The sequence below is a fragment of the Tinamus guttatus genome, unplaced genomic scaffold (genome assembly GCF_059628265.1).
Source record: "Tinamus guttatus ecotype Peru unplaced genomic scaffold, ASM5962826v1 Tinamus_guttatus_pri_ptg000026l, whole genome shotgun sequence".
Lineage (NCBI taxonomy): Eukaryota > Metazoa > Chordata > Aves > Tinamiformes > Tinamidae > Tinamus > Tinamus guttatus.
In genome coordinates, this window is record NW_028288560.1 from 197815 (window position 1) to 217730 (window position 19916).

Below are 19916 nucleotides of genomic sequence, written 5' to 3' on the forward strand. Positions count from 1 at the left end.
GGGAACGGGCTCTGGTGGGGGGGCTGCACCCCCTGGTCTCAGCAGCCCTTTACAGGCATCTTTTTTGGCCATTTTCCTAATGGGAAGCATCTCCTGTAACACCAGGGACAAGGCAGCCCTGAATGGGGCTCCAATGCATTTTTGCAAATGAGGTCTACCTTCAAAAAGAAAGAAAAAGGGTTTAAAAGATTCCTGGTAGTTAGTGCTTACTGGAAAGCATCATAAATCATTGAGCCTAAAGACACCCTTTAAATAAAGCTGTTAGCAAAATTCCACACTGCTAATTGATACCTCGCCTTGCTTCCCTGGGGTGTCTGAGACGCGCGGGTGAGCTAACAGGTTAAGAGAATCATTTTTTCACTGTAACAAATAAGCTTGGAACCAAAAACGGACAAAATGGTGAAATCCTTTGGGGGTTTTAGCTGCCAGCTGGGACTTGCAGGGTGCAGGGGTGTGAAATCCCCCATGGAGCTGGGTCTTCTCCTGAGAAAGCTGAACAGAGGCAGAGGAGCTCCGAGAGGGAGGAGAGCGCAGTGTTTTCCTTCAACCCAATCAGGATTTTGGCTCCTGGGCTCCGAGTGGCTCCGTGTTTGCTTTGGGAAGCTGCCGAGCAGCTGCCGAGGCTTTGCTAAAGCCCCAGCTCAGTCATCTCTCACCAGCAAAGGTTATATATCAGTGACACTCAGACTAATTTTGTCAGTAATATTTATAAATATGGACAAACGGGTGCCCTTAGAAGAACGGCAACGCAGCAGGGCTATCTTTAAGGATATTTTTCCTCAGGAAAGCACTCGTTAAAGCTCAAGGACTTTGCTATTGCACGTGCAGCTACACAGCCTGTGCTGTCTGCTTTTGTTTTTCCAAGCCTTCCTGCAGTCTCCATAGAAAGCATTAAGTTTTATGCATTACGTGGTTCGGATACAGAGGCAGAGAAGAAATTCTTGGGCATTCCTCACTTGCTCAGAGAACTTTTAATATAACTTCCCCCCCTCTTAGCTAGCTCTGGGCTATGCAAAGCTAAAACTGGTGTTTAAATAAAAGTGGCACCTACCTTAATGTTGCCAAATGTTTCACCACGAATTCATAGTTTGCAGGAACTGCAGTAGATGTCCATAAAGCAAGGGATTATTCACATTTTAATCAAAAGATCCACCTCAGGGGAAAAACTCCAATTTATAGTCTAGGGAAAAAAAAGGTTTGATGTTTAACTTTAATCCAATAAATCTACATGTAAAGAAATAGTGTTACCAAAAAAAAAAAAAAAGGCAAAAAAGCAACTTGAATGAGTTTGATTTTGTAAGGAGAGTCTATAATCCAACAGGACAGAGTTGCTGCTCACATAGTTTGTGTCTCACCTTATTCCTAGTTGGACCAAAACACGGCTTGAGTTTTGTCCCTCCGCGTGCAGTTCCCCCAGCCCTGGCACAGCAGGACACACGGCAGGTACTTACAGCTGTGGGATGGGGCACAGACCTTGCAGAAGCAGCCCCAGCTCTTCCCCGGGATTACTGGGACTTCTGGATCACGCTGCAGGATTTTGCTTTCTGGGATGGATGTGGAGAAGGGGCCGTCATGCAATGTCTCTGGAGGACTCCGTCATGTCCTTGGCAGAGCCCCCCAGGGCACTGTGTGCTGGAATTTTCCATGAAAGAATTTAAACCAGAAAAGCAAAGCTGCCATGGGAATCTGATGACATGTTTCTTCAAAACAAGGTTTTAATATTTGCAGGGGGGTGGGAGAGGCTGGGGTTTTTTTTGCTTTTTTAAAGAGGGCAGCACTGCAATGGAGTTTGGCAAAGGGAACAGGAAAAGATTTGCTGAAAACCTTTCTAACAGTTATGTGTCTCTTATTCTAGTTTTTAAATAATGCTAAAACTGATCGAGTATCCCTGCGTTTTCAGGTGCTCTGTTCCCTCTTCTGCAGGATCAGAGACCTCACTGCAATTCAGACATCCAGGGAATTAAAATCTATTTTCCCAGCAAGCAGGGAACCAGAGCACATTAGACAGGGAGGTCTATGGCTGAGGAGAGATTTCAGGAATCTCCAGACTTTTGTTAACTCTACAACCTGGCTCCTCTTGTCTCCCTCTGTCTCCCTGTTTGCAAGAGCAATTTGAAAAAATTGCACTGACACAGAAACCACGTCTTTTGAATATTTATTCTTCACATATGACAGTTAGACGAGATCATAGCTTTAATGTCAAAAAGTCCACAGAATTCCTTTCAGCACAAGCTGAAATTGGTCTACTGTATGCCAAGCTGTGCCTGATTTTTAATTAAACCATTGTAGGAAACACCATCCAACACATAGAAAACATAATAAAAAATAAAAAGTTGTATCCTTAGACACGAGTCCTTTCCCTATGCAACGACTTGCAGTAGAAATTGAATTAACTACTTAGCTCTGCAGTGAGTTTAATGCAAGGAACAGCAATCTAGACAACTGTTGTAGCCGTCTCCCAAGCAGTGCACGTCCGACTCCGCTGTCAGCCCAGGACGCTCTTGGCCGGCTCTTCTTTGGGCTTCTCAAAGACTGTTTCACCCCCGGTCCGATCTCGGCTGAATATGGAAGGTGCTGCTGAGCCCATTTGCTCTTGAAAAAGAAAACCAGGAGAAGCGACAGTCAATTTTGAGGCACACAGAACTATGGCAGTTAACAGCAGGCAGCACCGTGGAGTGGCCCCTCAAGGCAGGGTCGTCCCTGCAGGTGCTTCAGAAAGCTGGAAACTAGTTTGATGTTGGGAATCCAGTGGTTAAGGTTCTCCAGTTTTGCTTCTCCCGTCCCTCCCCTCTGGTGATGGAAGCAGAGCCCCACAGAGAGGGCAATCAGTCTGTAAGGCTGCTCTCACCTTCTGCCCTTTATTGCCCCCAAGGGGTTTCACCTCAGACATGCAGAACTCACCCACCAGAGCGGCCAGAGGCCAGAAACCCCCTATCTCCCCCGACCTCCAGATCTTCAACTAGTCATTGGCACTGGCCATACGACCAGAACTTGCTTTGAACTCTGACTCGGAAGGCAAAATCAGGGCTCAACCTCCTGCTTTGCAAAGCTGAGTCAGGAAGAAAGAGCCCTGGAGGCCAAGCCCTGTTGGCACCTATTGGTGAGAGTCAAATGGGCCAATCACGGACTTGAGAGCCTGAACAGCTACGCGAGGGAGCGTGGACATGGCTGTTGCTTCAGCTGAAGACAGAAATGAAGTTAATGATTGACTTTGGAAGATTGCTTAATTGTTTCTAGTAGGGAAAAGTGACTTACCGCACTGCTTCATGACTTGGTAGGTTTTGGATTTAATTTCCTGATTTTTGGAAAGGTTTCCCCTGGCTCCTTTGAGATCTTCCTCCTTCACTGGAGGACGCTTCTTCTTCACAGGGGTGGGCTAAGAAAGATGTATTGCCAGCACATCAGTATGTCACATTTAGAAACACAGCAAATAAAGGTGCATTAGCCCAAAGCTACAAGACCCAGAGTTGCTAATTCATTAGCCCATCTAATTAATCTTTGGGATTACACACGCAGCACTTGGTCCTTTATACAGCTGTACAGTAGCACAACTGCAAATAGCCAAACCAGGGGAAACAAATTCAACACAGGTACTCAGTGTACAGGTACTAATGGAGTGCTAATTAAAAAAAATAAAAGAAAAAATTTATTTTATGTTCAGAAAGATCAAACAAAAACAGCTGGAAAAAACCTTACATCTTCATGACTAAATCATTTTGTTTCTACTCCTGGGATAAGTTTGACCCAGAGTTATTTATCAGAACTAGGAAAAACTTGCAAGAAAGCACAAAAGACACTGGAGAGCCAGCCATTACAGAGCTCAGCCTCTAAACTTAGAGAGCTGAGCACGCTGAGGGGTTGTTTAGATGCACGTGTTGAACACACCTTTAATACCAAGCCTAACAAAGGAAAAGAAAGTCTAACACCAAAACATGTGCTATCAAGCTGGTGCATTAGATTTTCAAAGAAAAACCTGTTTACAGTTTACCCCGCTAGTAGAAAACAGGGATAACATTCAAAAACCTCAGGCTATTCCTGCCCCTAAGTCACTACTTCGAATCCACAACATCGGCCAGCAGCAACTGGCACTATTAATATCCCTCTGTGGTTTTGTGTTTCAAGGCCAGGGTGTCAAGGTCCCACCACGCAGACCTCAGAGGAGAGGGCAGAGGGAGCAGATCAACCATCAGACCCTCACTACCCTCAGAGAGGGCTCGATTAAATGTCCAAACACTCCGGTTTTCATATATTTGTGCACTGAACCACAGACAGGAAAGCTCTTTGTTCAGTGCTGCGGACACAGGGCTTCTCGTGCTTGGATTTTGGCAATGATGGATCCTACTTACACATTTGTAGGTCAGCACCTGCAAAGCTAAACACAGTTGTGTGAGTCAGGGAGTCAAACCTATAGGCTTGGCTATACGTTCAAGGGAGCTTATGCAAGCACAGCTCCTGGCAGAGGAAGGCAGCTGCGCCAGGGGGGTTCAACATGTTTCCTACTGGCTATGAACTCCCAGGAACGCTCAAAAATAGATGGATGTCAGCACCATCACCATGTGCTGTGGGAAACAAGACTTTTGCGAGATCCCGAGGGAAAAACACCCTCCAAACAGCCAAAGAAAGCCAGGGGAGAGGGCTGCTGTAAAACCCTGCTGAATTCATAACCGTCTTGGGTCATTTGGCTCGTTCCCCAAGTGGCTCCTCTCCAGGGACATTTGCACGGCTCCGTGGGGAACGGGCACGCGAGGGAGCTCATTCCCTGCGGCTCTGACACGGCACAGAGCGTGGGAGCAGCCCTGGGGTCTGGCAGCCCACGCGGGGCAGCAACTTGTTGCCTTATCAGGAATAAGGAACCTGCTAAATCCTTTAACTTTCACAGATGGGAGACTGAAACTTCAAGGCTTTTTTTTTCCCAAATAGGACAAAGCAGCTTCTAGGGAGGGCGGGTGGCAAAGGAGGCAGTTTAGGTGCTCAGAGGCAGAAGGGGTGAATGCACCCAGCCGTTTTAGGGTAAAACCTCTCCTTAGGCTGCAGAGAATTTTCCAGTCAACTGGTTAGTCCCAAAAAGCCAAATCACCGCCCAGGGCAGCGTGTCAGGAGCCTCGGAGGGCGATGGCAAAGCCTGGTGGTTGGTTTAGGGGAGCTGTAAGGGAGCCTGCTGCGCTCCTCTCACCCGGAGCAAAGGGAAGCAGCAGGAGCGGCTCCCAAAGATCCCTCTCCTCCCTCCTGCCCCTGCTCTCACGCTGCTCTTCACCCACCGTGTGGACTCGCACGGGGAAGAGGGCTGTGTCGGGCAGCTGGAACTTGTGTTCACGTAGACAGCGCCCGAAAAATGCACAGAAACAGAGCTAATTTTAGGATCACCTTGAAAATGAGAGAGCGTGGTAAAGCCAAACTCTTAGTCACAAATTGAACATGAGGATTTCCAGTACAAAATTTCAGTCTTTGGTATTTCATCTTGACAGCTGTAATTTCCGGTCCTACCCACCCCTCTTTTTTTTCCTGCATGTTATCAGGTTAAGATTCACTTTAAAGGAGAGGCAGCACATTTCAGAATACCATGTCCTTTCAAAGCTACTCTCAATTTGTGTATTCCTCAAGAACTTCAAATCACGGCCCGAGAAAGTGTGCTGGAAAAGCAGAAAACATTCCTACAGAGAAATACTATAAACTAGGACAATACGAGTTATTTTTTCCTTTCCTGTAATATTTATAGCAAACCAGAATATTAAAGGCTAATCTAATCAGCCATGCAGAGGGGAGCTGTTTGCTTTCTTCATCAAATAATCACTCATCACGACCCACTTGTTAAACTCTGCAAAGTGCTTAAGCACTTCAAAATAATGAAAGAGGTCAACTAGATGAGCAGAGCAGAATTCCCTGCTTCCTGAGAATAACTTGCTAACAAGGCCCTGGTGCAAGCCACCTAAAGCAGCAGTGGATTTGCTGGGTTTCCCGGTGCCCCATACCTGTGACATAACGGCAGCGTTTCCGTAATCCTTCCCACGGGATGTTCCCCGGCTTCGTTCCACTGTCCTCTGCGCCTGTTGTTTTCCTGGGCTTATATAGAGCACCTAGAGGGGAGTCATGAGCTGGGTCACTTTCCCAAAGCAGAGCCCGGGGTGTTCCCGCTTGACGCGGGCTGTTGTTCCCGGGAGGTTTATTCTTAGGGATGACTCGGGCGCGCAGGATTTAGGCGGCGGCTGGAGCTCAGCGAGACAGCTGAGCCCGCACGGCTACACTGTGGAGACAGTGGCCGCGGAGCCCGCGGGGGCTCTATTTATAACTCCAAAAGGCAACGCTTTGTTACGGATACAAGGACAACAGCAGAGCGCCTCTTTCCCCGTCCAAGAAAGCCACGTTCCGTAAATATTAGGTGCATCCCTTGGACTGGGAACGCGGGACCGTGCCCTCTCTGACGTCGTTTGCGTTGGTACTTGGCGCTGCAGCGTTGCGTGTGGTTTGGATCATTGCTAAAACGCAACGTTTCCCCCCGCCGCTCCGCTGCTGAGCTCACTCTGATGTCAGCTCGTGCGCGCTCGGGAGGATAAAATCACTTTCTACTTGCAGCTGCGTGAGAAAACTTCATCATTGCCCCCACTCGGGCACAGGAACGGCTTACGTCGGTGCCCCCAGCATAGGCACTGACGGCACTAAAGCCTTCTCCAAAACGCAAGAGTTGCCCCCTGTGTATTTTCTTTATTAAGGAAAAGAAACCCTAAGCCTGACTGTTAATTGTGATTAAAGGGAGACTTTTTGGGGGTGGGGGGGAGGGCTTCCCCTCACCCGCTTTTATCCATTTTTTTTTACTATCTTGTAAATTCTTTACATCATTAAAAAAATCAACTTCTGTGACTACAGTAAACACCTAATATAAACTCAAACTCCCATAATTTTTTTTTGCTTTTTAAATATGGGAAAGGTAGACTGGCCATACCTCCAGATGCCTTTTAACAGGAACGCTGACTGCTGCAGTGCTAGAAAATGTTCCCCAGGCTTTTCTTGAGCTCTGCATTTTGGTTAATCTACAGAGAGAAGCACAGGAGGCAAAGTTTAATCAATATTTTTCCTTCTAAAAACACAACCACAGTAGTGCAGCATTAGACCCCTGTGACTGAAACACTGTGATTTTCGGGTTGGCCATCCCCAGGTCCCTAAGTGCCCCTTTTAGCTTTCCAGCTGACCTCTCCCCAGGCCTAAAAACATGCTTTCCTCTATATTACCATTCAAAGTAAAAACATTATAAGTATTTTTGCAAAGTTTAGAAGCAGTTTGGATATCATGCACTTAGCCAGCCCTCTTTGTGTTGAGTTTCTATTTTAAAACAGTGGTTTCGAAAACCAGAGGAAAAGTTTCTGGTGAAAGGCAGAACCTGCAGACTAACAAAACAGTAGCAAAAAAAAAATCAGCTTTAGGGAAAACAATTTTCCTCACTATGCAAAATTAATGCCTCTCTATCCATACCGATAAGCATCACCTTTCTGACGCTACTACAGTAGGAAGATAATAGTCTGCATGTTTAAAGTGAGCAGTTAGAACTGCTTTGCTCCCTTGAGCTTTTAAAACTACTTGATTGCACTGGTGCTGCACCATCCTCATCTAAAATACAATAAAAGTCATGCTTTTGTGGCAATATAATTTATACAGACAAAATGCGCATACCTTACATGCCATTGGGGGTGGGAGATGAGGCATCCACTCAGGTAGGCAACTTAGCTTGAAGCTCTCCTAGGCATCATCCGCAGTCCAGGCAATTTTGCTCTCTTTCATTAAACTGCCTTTCCTACATGCTGAAGAACAAGCACAACCACAGTGGCTATTAACTTTAATGCAATTAGCCCTCCCCCGCCTTCCTCCAGGACACAGGGTGTGGAAACCCCTTTGCTGAAAATCAACTCTTAACCAAAATGTGGTGACGAATGGGGAACATTCAGTGACTTTACACACGCTGGCCACCAAGGCTGCAAAGAGAGCTGCTTACAGGAGACACATCCTCCCCAAGAAACTAACATCCCTCACTGGAATTACAGGCCTGAAAGGCGGAAGATTATCCTTGAAGGAAGCGGTGATAGAAGCAGAGGTTGGCCAAGAACAGGATTTCTGCCCTGTGCTGCCATAAAGGTCTCAAGCTCCTACCCTTAAAAAAAAAATAGTCATCTGTATATACAGCTTCACAGGGAGCCAGTCTTCTTTTCTCCTAAAAGCCTTCCCTATTCCTCCCACATCCTGGGAGATACTCACCATACCTTCCCCCTCTGCTGGGGCTTCTACTACCTTCTGCAAACAAATCAGGAGAACAGAAGACAATTCAGATGAACAAGTTATTCAGTTAGACTATGCCTCTGCCAAGAGGAAGGACACTTGGAGGCAAACTCAGAAATTTCCAAGCTGACCCATTCTTGTTACACCTCAGGTGCTCTCTGGCTGCACATTCAGGGTTTTATTTTCACTGGGAAAATACAGGTGCTCACCCTCCATGTGCATGCCCTGAGCATCCTCAGGAACAGGGACAAATTTGAGAGCAGCTTTGAAGGATTCTTTAGTTGCAAACAAAATTTGCTCCCCAACAGTAGCAGCCCTTTCTTTTGAACCTGGACCCACTGTTAAGGTGTAGGAATACAGCAAAATTAACACCACCTGGGAGTGCAGAAAATTAAATCTGAGTTCTGATGTTCAACTCCGTAGCACAACCTGCTGCATGCAAGAGCACACGATGAACACTGAGGCACATTCACTTTTAAAGAGAGGGAGCAAAGAACAAGTGTACGAATCTGTAATAAGTCAAACTTTATTGTAAACCATTATACAATGTCATTACATCAGATACCCTTAGAAGTTCAGGGTAACACCACTGATTAAACAGTATGGTCCAAACGGAGGGCAGCAGCACACAGCTGTCGGTGTTGCTCACACAGGCTCTACTCTGAATTTACTTACAAACAAACCCAACGTTCAATTGGAGACGGATACCCACGCAAGACAAACACACCTACAAAAGAGTCCCTTTTTTAAAGATACTGCAGTTTTACTTTGTAAAACCATAGTAGTCATTTTCAGCAACTGAACTGGAAACTTGAAATACCTTTAAAAAAAAAAAAAAAACGTTTACACACTTATGCTGCAGATCTCACTCTGACCTGATGCTGCGGATCTCACTCTGATCCGACGTGGCTGGATTTGTTCACCTTCATTACTGCTTTCCCTTGGAAAAAAAGAAAGAAAAAAGGCAGAGCGAAGCGGCACGGGCGTCAGCGGAGCCCCGTGGCAGAAGGCCCTCACAGTCGGCGCGCACCTTGCGTTGCTCGAATTGCAACTCCATCTGCGTGTTCCCTGGAGAGCAGCTATGGGACACTGCAGTTAGCAACGGCAGCATGCAGCGTTTCGCCTGCTTACAGAAAGACAAGGGGACCTGAACCCCTTGGGAACCCCTTAAAGCTGGAATTTTAAAACCACGTATTAGACAACACCAGTGTTTTCAAATTTACACAGATGTGTCACAGGCCAGATATTAGAACAGTTAAAACACACAAGTTAACCACTCATGCTAAACTTGATCTCCACCAATATTTCTGCATCTCTTCGGCACGATACAGCCTCTTACTCTGACTTTGGGGTACACTCCATAGCTTATTTTCCTTAAAGAAACAATAGAATTACTTCTTCCTTTTTCTCCTAAGCTCAGTCTGAATTAATCCTTTGCAATGAGTTGTCCTGATGTGCATTTATCAGTCACTAACTTCAAGGGCAAATGCCAGGCTAACAGAAACATCACTGTACTGTAATATTATCAGATCAACTCTTTATGAAAAGAATTATTTCCGACTGCCCTATCAATAGCTGTCACTGAGCAGCCAGACGCCGCAGAGCACGAGGCAGAGGTTTCCCTTCCTAGCACAGAGGCTCTTCAGACCAAATCCCGCAATCCTGCACCTGCCGCAAGCGTTCCGATATTCACCTCGTATATAACTTCCATCTCACAGAGAGGCAACCTGCCCATTTTACATTTCCGTGTCTTTTTCATATAAGAACGAAAACTGAGTAGAAAAAAAAAAACACAAGTTTTTGTTATTTGGTTAAAGCTGAAAATATTTTTTTTTTATACACAGAGAAAGAATTGGTTTTTCCCCTGTACAGATACGCTCCTCTGCTATTACTGTGGTATTTAGAATACTTTTTTTTGGCTCATAGTGCTTTTACTGCCATTTTGTGAGGCATTCTAAAATCCCCAAACAACTGATATTTAAGTACATAAGACAGGAAAAATTAGGCATTCTTACAACTTCACTATAGCCACCTTCAAGAAACTGCTCCTCAGGGCCTTCTGCTTTGTACTCGGTCACTAAGTTTGAGGTCTGCTCAAAACAAACATTTCACATGATTAAGGCCAGAATTTTATACCAACATTTCACAGACTAAACATGAGGCTAGGAACAGAAATCATGTTCATAATCTCAATAACCAGAGAAGGGAAAAGGAAGGTAAAACGAAAGCTTGTGCAGCTCAGTCTGTGTGCGCTGCTCCGTTACCTCTGGGGACGGACACGGCAGCACTGGCTGCACAGCAGCACGTGGTGCTGTATGAAACACATCAAATCCTATGCTAAAAAGAGTAAAATATAATAAAACATCGCTGCTGTTTGTGACAGGAGCAAGTCCTGACTCTTAAATCTCTTTGGAAGAGTAAGCTGCATGAGATGATTCCATTAATGAAGATGAATTCCTTGGAGCACTGCACTTGGGGAAATATGAGCCTGCCCAATGATAAAGACTTAAGACAAGATGCAAGTCACTAATCAGTGGAATACAGCAAAAGGAAAAAAGCCTAAAGCAGAGGCAACTCTGCTCAGGGACATTTCCCCGTCCTCCTGCCCCTTTGCTCCCATTTCAGAATAACTCAAGCATTCCTTGTCATTAGTTTCTAGTTTCAGTCTAAAAGAAACTCTAGTATTTAAGCTTATTGCAGTTAATTCAGTGCACAGTAACAGAGGTCAGTGGCTCAAATAAACTCTTACATTGGGCTTGGTAAAATGTCCCTTTTCGGCAGGGGACACCTGAAGTCAGGGGGCATTTTGGTTGCCTTAACGGCCACACAGTGGAAAGGAATGCTGGAAAAGTGGAAAGCAGAAAGGGAGCGCACAGTTCAATATTCACTAAGGCCCAAGAACCCCATTTAACTGGTCTGGATAATATACCACATTAAGACCTAGTAAATCTATAAAAAATGTAAAAAATCTTAAAAAGTTCTGAGCAGTTTTTGCGCGAAACCGTTTGGTTTAAGGCTTGGAACATTTCTGACGTCCACATGCTACAACACACTTGCAATTGACTTCTGTTGTCAGCTCTTTGACACAGTGCCCCGTCCTACACAAGGTTTAACTAATCAAGGAAAAAAGCTGCTGAAAGAGTAACCAGCCTTTAGAAATTAGGCAAAACAAAAGGATGCCACTGAAAACACGTCTGCAAGGTTTAAGATCAGCACATTTGCAGTTATTGGATGAAAGACACTGAAAGCTGCAGGAATTCTGCAGCAGACGCAGCAACAACTGTATTATACCTCCCTTTTTTGTTTTTCCTTTTGAATGCTATGGGATAAGGAGATTATAAGGAAACTAAACATGAGAAGTGCAATCTTTGAGGGGAGATAAAGCAAGCACATTAAGTCAAACAGTGCTGTTTCACCAAAGAACACGCAGGAACAGAATTATCTGCAATATCATAGCCCGACTACTCCAATGAGATCCAAATCTAGTATGGAAGGCTCTAAATAAGGGAAAGCAGAAGAAATTTTCCATGTCTTTTGGATATTTGAGAGGTACTCACGAGAGACTCACAGGTTCTTAAGAAACATAAATAACTGAAGTCATCCCTAGATATTTGTTCCACACATAAGCAACCTATCACAGCAGATGCTTTGTTATATGCCAAAGTGCACGTTTGTCAAATATGCAAATAACACCTCCTATTAGAAAAGATATTTCTAAATTATGTGTTCAAAAGCACACTTAGGACTGCATTTTTAGTGATTTTTTGGTCATTTTTAGTGACCATTTTTTTGGTGACTTGAGCTCTTCCCTTTGCAATCTCTTTATCTTAAACCAGGAGACAAGGACAGATAGGATTCTCGTGACAAATCTTTTGACCATTTCTGCAGGAAAAAAAAAAAAAAAAAAGAGAGAACTGCAACATTTTCTCTAACAAAAAGCATCTTTAAATACAACTGTATGAAAATATAACTTAAATATAAAATAGTCAAATAGGTTTGAGGAGACCTGGAAAAAAATCTTTGTTCCACCTACTAGTTCCATAGGTACCTTGTAGCAAGTAAACATTTTGTACTTAAAAAAATAACATTAAGTTACAGCTTGTAACCATAAACTATTCTGCTCTAGGAATTATGCTGCAAAAGCCAGTTTTAGTAGCAAAACATACTCCGTTAACTTAGTTGATTCCAATGCCTTTTTTGAGAACATCTTAAACTGCATCATTCAGAAACCATAAATGAAAGATCCCTGTATCTGTTCTCTATGATCTTCTCCGAAATGGCAGATACAAATCACTTGAGTGACTAGTCCTCAACAACACTGTGCTTTCACCATGATGAAAAGACATTCTTGCATAATTGGTCAGTGTGTCTGTAGTGCAACTGAACTGGAAGTCTTCCAACTGCTTGCATTCTGCTGGCAGACCTTGTTTTTGAGTCAGTCTGTATGAAAAGGGAGATGCAATTGCAGCCTTGAAACCCACTGACTGAGAAGTTTTTACCATGATGCCTGCAAATACACAGGTCAGGGAATGTGTCATACAGGCAGACCAAAACGATGCTTCTTTTTCTTAATGGGCTTTAGGTTGGTCAGTCTGCGCAGGTCCTCTTCAGCGTCAGATTCCTCCATCTCATCGTCTGCCGAAATGAGGATCTGAGAAAAAGAAATTACAGCTTCTGAGTAACGTGAAGCGAAGTCGCTTTCTTCCCTCCTTCTACTTTTAACCTTTTTCTTTGTTACACTTGCAAAACACCTTATTATTTGCCCAAGACTACTGAACCTCATTCAGATTTGTTATCAGTGCTACCTGAAAGTAAATTTCAAATGAAAACGAGAGGCATTAATCTCTACTGGAATCATGGACTCTAAATGCACAGAAGCGATGCCTGCACGCCCGAGTGATACAGGTGGTTTGCTGCAAAAACAAGTGAGAGAGACCACACCACATCTCTAGCAACATTTGCAACATAACAGCTGATTTATAAGCAAAAAACATAGCCCTGCTTGCAATTCAGAAACACAGCACCAGCCAACTGTGACTAGAAACTTATTTTCAAGAATTCTGCCCATCCTTCAGGCAAACTGAAAAATAATCAATGCAATTCAGAATAAAGTTATACTCAAGGCAATGACATAAGCATTTTTTCTCCTTTTTTGCATCTTTTACTTCTGGATACAGCTGAAAATCATTTTATAATACTCTGAAAAAAGAAAAGGAACTGTATGGCAATTAGCTGCATATACAGCAGAGGCTCTTACCTGTCTTTTTCTGACAGGTATAGGAAATATTTAGTTAAGTAGTGCCATCCTACACAAGCACTCCTGACCCACTGAAATTCCACTGTTCTGTTTGTGACATTTTGAAAATGAAGTGAAAGAACAAATACTCTAATTAAATCAATTCAAATTCAGATACAAGATTATGTGCAATGCTAAAAAAGGAAGCTGATGTTTATTTGCATAACACTGAAAACTAATTAGTTGAGCAGATTTGAAGATCAGTGTAATACCCTTAGCATCCTGCAATATCTGCATGATGATCAGATGCTTAAAAGGTTAATTTATTCTGTAATAAAATTATTCTGTAATAAAACACATTTTGAGCAAACCCCATATTTGGTTGTGCATATCCTAACACACTAACCATATTACAACTTTAACCCATCCCTATCCAAACGCCCTGCTACCTCAAGAGCTAACAAATCCAAGGAGACAGCAACAGGACTGCAGAGCTGCTCTCTTCATATCCTCCAACTTGTCCCCAGTGACCATGCCACCGCAGCCACGCTAGCCCTGACAAATACTCCTCCACAAACTCAGCCAGTTATTTTGCCCCCCTTCCTTCCAACTTCAAAGGTAGGCTAGTAGGTTAATTAGATTGGACTGATTAATTTTGTATTCTATGCAGGTGTTTTTAGAAGCATTTTTAACGGTTCATTTGTGATATTTAGATATGTTCTTGTGTCCTCCTACCTGTCTGGAAGGACAATAACTACCAGTGAGCGTTGAGACACTGCCGTTTTCTTAATCTGCATTCAACTACAAATATTAGGAACCACAGTCAGAGGTGGATACCAAGAAAATCAAAACAAAATTGACAGTATTACAAGGAAACTGGTGACACGAGGGAGCAACTGGACTACAGGTTAACTGCACTGGCTAAGTCTACGTACTTCTGACTCTGATTCCTCATGTGATGCTGCTCTTCTGTATCGGACTTTGCTTCCATTTCTTGAATCTTGTCCTGCTTCCTTTTCTTCAAGTTTAGCTTTTGTCTTCCCTTTCTTCATAAGAAAGTTATCTACTACCCAGAACATCAATGCCTGGTAAAGAGAAGTGGGAAGAGACAGTTTAGTTTTCTTCAGGTTAGTCTATGTTCATTTGGTCAACATTTGGACAGAATTAGGGACATGTAACAATCAAAGCGAGTTGGCCAAACTGACAAAATCCTGTACAAGCACAGGGACACATAGGTTTTTTTACACTGCACAAATGCTCTAGCATATGGCTAATTTATCCCTTGGTAGAAAAGGAAACAGACAGCAAAATAGCTGCTATTCAGCGATGACATTAACTGCTTATATAGAAATGTGAACAGTCTCAGGCAGACATCTTAGTGCAATGAAGTTTTCCTTCTCCAAGGGTAAAATCCATGATTGAACAAATTAATGAAAGAAGAAAAAAAACAATCAGGAGGGGTTATTAACTGCAAAGACTGCATCTCTGGCTGCAGTCCCTAAACTCCAGATTGCTGAAAGGGAATATTTAGGGATATTCCTTTTATTCTCCTCCTTCCTATGCCAACCACTATTAGCTACAGAGACACACAGGATACCTAGTTGTACAGTTATTATTAGATCGAGTACTTCCTAATTCAAATTTCACCATAATTTTAGAATCTCTTTGACAGTAATGCAATATTGCATCCAATCTCCTGAAGTCATAAGCCCAAGGAGGTCTATGAGGCATTGCTGCACTTCTGCGACCAGTTACTGGGCTCCACTTGGATTTTGGCCATATCGAATCTACATACCTGCACATTTTATCCACTTTTTAATACCCTTTTTAAAATTAAGGCAACTGAAACACCACGGCACGTTGTACTTTAATCAATGTTAATAATTTAACAGATGGGAGAGGGAAATACATGTAACTGTCTCAGAGAAGCATGCAGTTGTACTAACATTAACAAAGAAGGGAACTATCAGCATGACGATAGCCAGCTCCAACTGGGGATTCTCTATAGGATTCAATAAAGCTACCTGTGAAAAGAAAAGGATCAAATTCAGATCACAGCAGCATGTGCACACAACTGGATTAGTCAGTGCAGTTCTTCATGCACTAGTTAATTCTACAGAAACAGAGTACATGAACCAAAAAGGGCAGCTTTGTAGAAAAGGAAAGTATTTAGGACAGCTAATAAATTGCAGCAGTAGTAAGTGGGGCTGACATCTTAGTCACTTCTGTTTACAGAAGCCTGAAGAACTTTTTAAGAACTATCTCCTACATTTCAGAGCTCCCAAAGAACATTTATAAGTTGTGTGTTTCGGTAATTGAAAGCCAACTGAAGCTTCAAATAAAGCTTCACAAAATACACAGTGAGAGAAGACTCCTGATTTCTGGATGAGTCTAGAACATGCATTAAGTGACTAACGGGCTTCAGTTTGCTACAGCAACAAGCATCATCACTTTGAATATTAAAGTGCACAGATTCTATGAAAACAGCCGTGTTGCTAACCATCAGCTTCACTAATCCATTGTGAATTCCTGGAATTGTACAGTTTAGATGAGGCAACAAGGTCACAAAAATGGTTCTTCAGAAAACAATACCCCCCAAAAAGAAGTTTACATTTGGGCTAAATTAAAAAAGACAGACAAACCAGTTAGCTATTTCTAGAGTGCTCAGACAAGTAGATACAGTGTAATTTTACACACCACAGTATACAGTAAAACCAAAATGTAATAGGATATCACCAGCAATGGATGCCAGAAAGCCTCTTTAGCTGTATCCTAATCAAGGCACAAGAACATACCACTATGAGAGAGCTAAATGGCATCAACTATAGGAAGTTGTGACACTGGGAGATAAGCCAAGCTAAAAAAGGGTATTGAATAATCTACTGCTTTGTGACTTCTTCCACCAGAAATCCAAATGCTGTGCAAACACCAACCTCTTTCCACTGAGGTATTAGAAGCACTATAATGATGACAGTTTTCTCAAACATCATGATAATTATGTACAGACCACACTGGCCCATCCATGCACTGCACTTCAGCGGGTCACCTGCAAAAAAGACAAAAGGCTCCACAGGTACATGTCATTATTTTACTTCAATAAATATTTTAGAGAAGATTAGAATAGACCAAGCTGAATAATCCTTTTAAAGCGTCTTCGCCAGCCTCCTTGGTGCTCTTGCTCCTCCCCATCCCTCTAACTTTGTAATAAAAGCTGAAGGTAACAGGATTTTAGCCGATTCTGCAGGAGCTGGTTATGTAGGCACTCTTCTATGCCAAACAATCCCATTTGTTTCTCACTAAATTTTAATTTTCTCCCTCTATCCTAAAGCATTAGGTTTCCTAAGTGGAAAAGAAAAAAGTATTAAAAATTACCAGGTGTGAAGCAAAAGATTTAAGTGTGATATTTCTGCCAATCTTGATAGTCTACCTTCAAGAAAATATTTTCCTACAGAAAGCTAGTAATCGAAGGTAACCAATCATAATTGGGGCAATGGGTGTGCATGAGTTGATATAAAAAAGCTACCTGCCAAAAGAAAAATTAATTGAACAAAAAATTAAGAATTGATTCTAATTCAGCTCTGAAAGGCTTTGAAATTCTGCTCAATCTTATTGGGATGCAGCACAGTGAAAGAAAAAATGAAGTTATCTCTGCCAGTTCAGAATAAAAACCATCTGGCATAAATATTTGAACAGAAAAACTATGCAGGCTGTGAGACACTAAATAAAGGAAGAAAGAAAGAAAAAATAAATAAAATAAGGGACAGTGCACTGTATCATCCAGATTTCACAGTTCAAATATATTTGCAATACTTCATCGGAAAACAGAAGATTTGGAGGATTGCTCCCCAAAGTTTCCTGCAACATCTTCAAACAGAGCTGAACAATTTTGAGCCCGGAGAAGAATAATGTGTAATGGAAAATCAGATGCCATTATATATTTGTAATGCCTAATGGCCGCTTCCTTTTCTAGAACATTTTTGAAAGGTTTTCAGTATTAATAATTATCTTGAGATTTATTTCTTGCTGCTCAAATGCTACAAAGAGCAAAGAGAAACTGATGAATCAGACTGGAGCCCAAAACAATTTTCCTACAGAAATTTATATTGTGATGATCACTGCTAAGCAGTAAATAGAAAATGGCTAAAAAAGCTCAAGTTTTTCATTATTTCCTGCAGTCTAAGGCTTATGGTGCTTAAAAAAGGACACACAGAGAGAGAAATTTGAGGAGAAAACATCAGCAGTGACTTGAAGCAATTGTGATTCTTTGGGGGATACAAATCCTGAGCCATACTGGAGAATGAAATTTTAACGAATTATTATATGCCACATTCTTTATCAGTATTCTCCATTTTTCTTCACTAAGAAAGGAATATGGAAAAAAAATCTAACTTTAGGAACAGACTTACTGTTGAAGTCTTAGCCATTTATTCTGAGCTCTCTTCCAATCTGCTTTCAACTGCAGCATGAGGCTGGCCATGTGGCATGTCCAAAAATTGTAAAATCCCTTATTACAAATTCGGTTGAGCACTGTCACCCATGAGCACTCTTCTCCATGATGGATGTCATTTTATGTATTTAGGAAGTCCAGAAGTTGCATATATTAAATTCTATCTATCTGACTTTTGTGTGTGTGCTGCTGTATTTTTAAAATTAGCTTTTGACTCTAATTGTAAGGGAGGAGAAGAGGGAAAACCAGTGGATGTGGTTTACCTTGACCTTAGCAAGTCTTTGGACAGAGTCTTCCACAGCATCTTTGCGGACAAACTGGGAAGACAGGGACTGGATGGGTGGAATTATAACGTAGGCAAAAAGTTTCACTTGACTGTCAGGCTCAAAGACTTTGAAAACTAACTGGTAGTTGGTTATTAGTTGCACCCTGCAACACAGATACTGGGATAAAGAGTATATTACCCCTCCATGGTAAGAAATACACCCTAAGAGAAGTCAGGGATGAGACCAAGCTGGCAGGAATGGTTTTCTCCCTGAAGGATAGTGCTGCAGAGGGTGGTCCTGGGCACACTGGAGAAATGAGCCAGCACGAATCCCATGCAATGCAACAGCAGCAAATACAAAGTCCTGAGGCTGCTACAGAATGGGCCAGACCATGAGCTACACAAGGAGAAGTTGAGGACCTGGGATTGCTCCATCTGGAGGGGATGAAGGGAGAAGGTAACTGCAGCCTTGTGCTGTGCAAAAGGAGGGTTATAAAGAAAATGTGAGCCCCACTCCCAAAGATGCACAGGGAAAGCCAAGAGGCAACGGTCACAAGCCACAGCAAGAGAAATTCTGCTCAACACAGGGAAGAAAAATTCACAGTAAGAGTGGTTAAGCACTGCAGCAGCTTGCCCAAGGGTTTGGTAAATCTCCATCCATGAGTAACTTCAAAACTGCACTGGACTATGCCCTGAGCAACCTGATCTAGCTTTGAAGTTAACCCTGTTTTGAGGAGGAGATTGGATTAGGCAACCTCCAGGGATGCTTTCCTACATAATTTATTCTATTCTACAAACTATGCAACTGAAGAGGAAAAAGCAGAAGTTAAATAGCATCACCACATCCAATAGGTTTATCCCAAGAATTTTTGGGACAGTTGCACATTCAAAGATTCAGTACACAAACTGAACTCAAAACCTGATGTTGAAGTAATAAACATTAATTTTGTTTCCAAAGATTCGTGGCCAGTCTATCTTGATTTCTGATTTTATATCTGTCACATAGAACTTACACGTGTAGAATAAACTAGCAAATGAGTACCAGTGTTGTTGCAGCAAGAAAAGCATATTAAAACAGAAAATTTTGAGTCCTTGGGAATCAACAGGTGACAACAGCAGTAGCATTTTTTGAAAATGCTGAGCAATGAAGGAACTAGAATGTACTAAGCAGAGTTGAGTCAGCCACTCAGCTGAACAAAACGCTGCAGTCCTCTATGTGGTAACTTGTTTCTTCTCATGCCCAGAAGAATTTCCTTTAAAAAGCCCACAGAACTCCTCCAAAATACCTCAAAACAGGTTTGTGGTAAGTGTCTATTCTACAAGACTGTAAGTAAATTAATGAAGTTATTTTGCAAGGCACACAAAGAGCTAGAGCAAGAAGAAATACTTTTCCTAAACTTTCCCAGATGAGAAGCAAGGGCAAGCAAAGAGAGCACAGAAGGGTATAGTTGCCAATATGGGTCATTTTGACAAAGAGGGATTTAAACACCTGTTTCCTACTTGCAACAGCTAAAGTAATCTAATATAGACGGGACGGAGAATGTTTTGTACATGGTATCAGGGAACATTCTTCTCAGTACAAATCACAACTGTTTTTATCTTTCTTATGTGCTCAAGTCTATGAAGTGATTCCACTCGTCTATAAAAATCCAGCTCCTGGCACGCCGAGTGTGGCAACAGGACGAGAAGCCTCGAAAATGTGGCAA

The 19916-nt window shown here is 42.5% G+C and overlaps 2 protein-coding genes across 3 annotated transcripts in view; both read right to left on the minus strand.

Annotated features, from left to right (window-relative positions):
- Positions 1-2483: 2483 nt before the first annotated feature.
- MUSTN1 (musculoskeletal, embryonic nuclear protein 1) lies at positions 2484-6286 on the minus strand. Its single transcript, XM_088527074.1, has 3 exons — positions 5970-6286; positions 3256-3376; positions 2484-2592 (listed from the first exon to the last, which is right to left on the minus strand). The coding sequence occupies exons 1-3, from the start codon at positions 5976-5978 to the stop codon at positions 2486-2488; spliced, it is 237 nt and encodes a 78-aa protein (XP_088383200.1). The 5' UTR covers positions 5979-6286; the 3' UTR covers positions 2484-2485.
- A 6223-nt stretch (positions 6287-12509) lies between these two features.
- Positions 12510-19916, minus strand: part of STIMATE (STIM activating enhancer) — a 28585-nt gene continuing 21178 nt past the window's right edge. Inside the window, exons 5-8 of one of the 2 annotated variants that reach the window (XM_010211926.2) lie at positions 16432-16544; positions 15445-15522; positions 14434-14583; positions 12510-12913 (exon numbers count right to left, since the gene is read on the minus strand). In XM_010211926.2, the coding sequence (XP_010210228.2) occupies positions 12797-12913; positions 14434-14583; positions 15445-15522; positions 16432-16544 (458 nt within the window). In that variant the 3' untranslated portion in view covers positions 12510-12796. The remainder of the gene's footprint in view (positions 12914-14433; positions 14584-15444; positions 15523-16431; positions 16545-19916) is intronic. The other variant, XM_088527063.1, reaches the window with a different exon arrangement.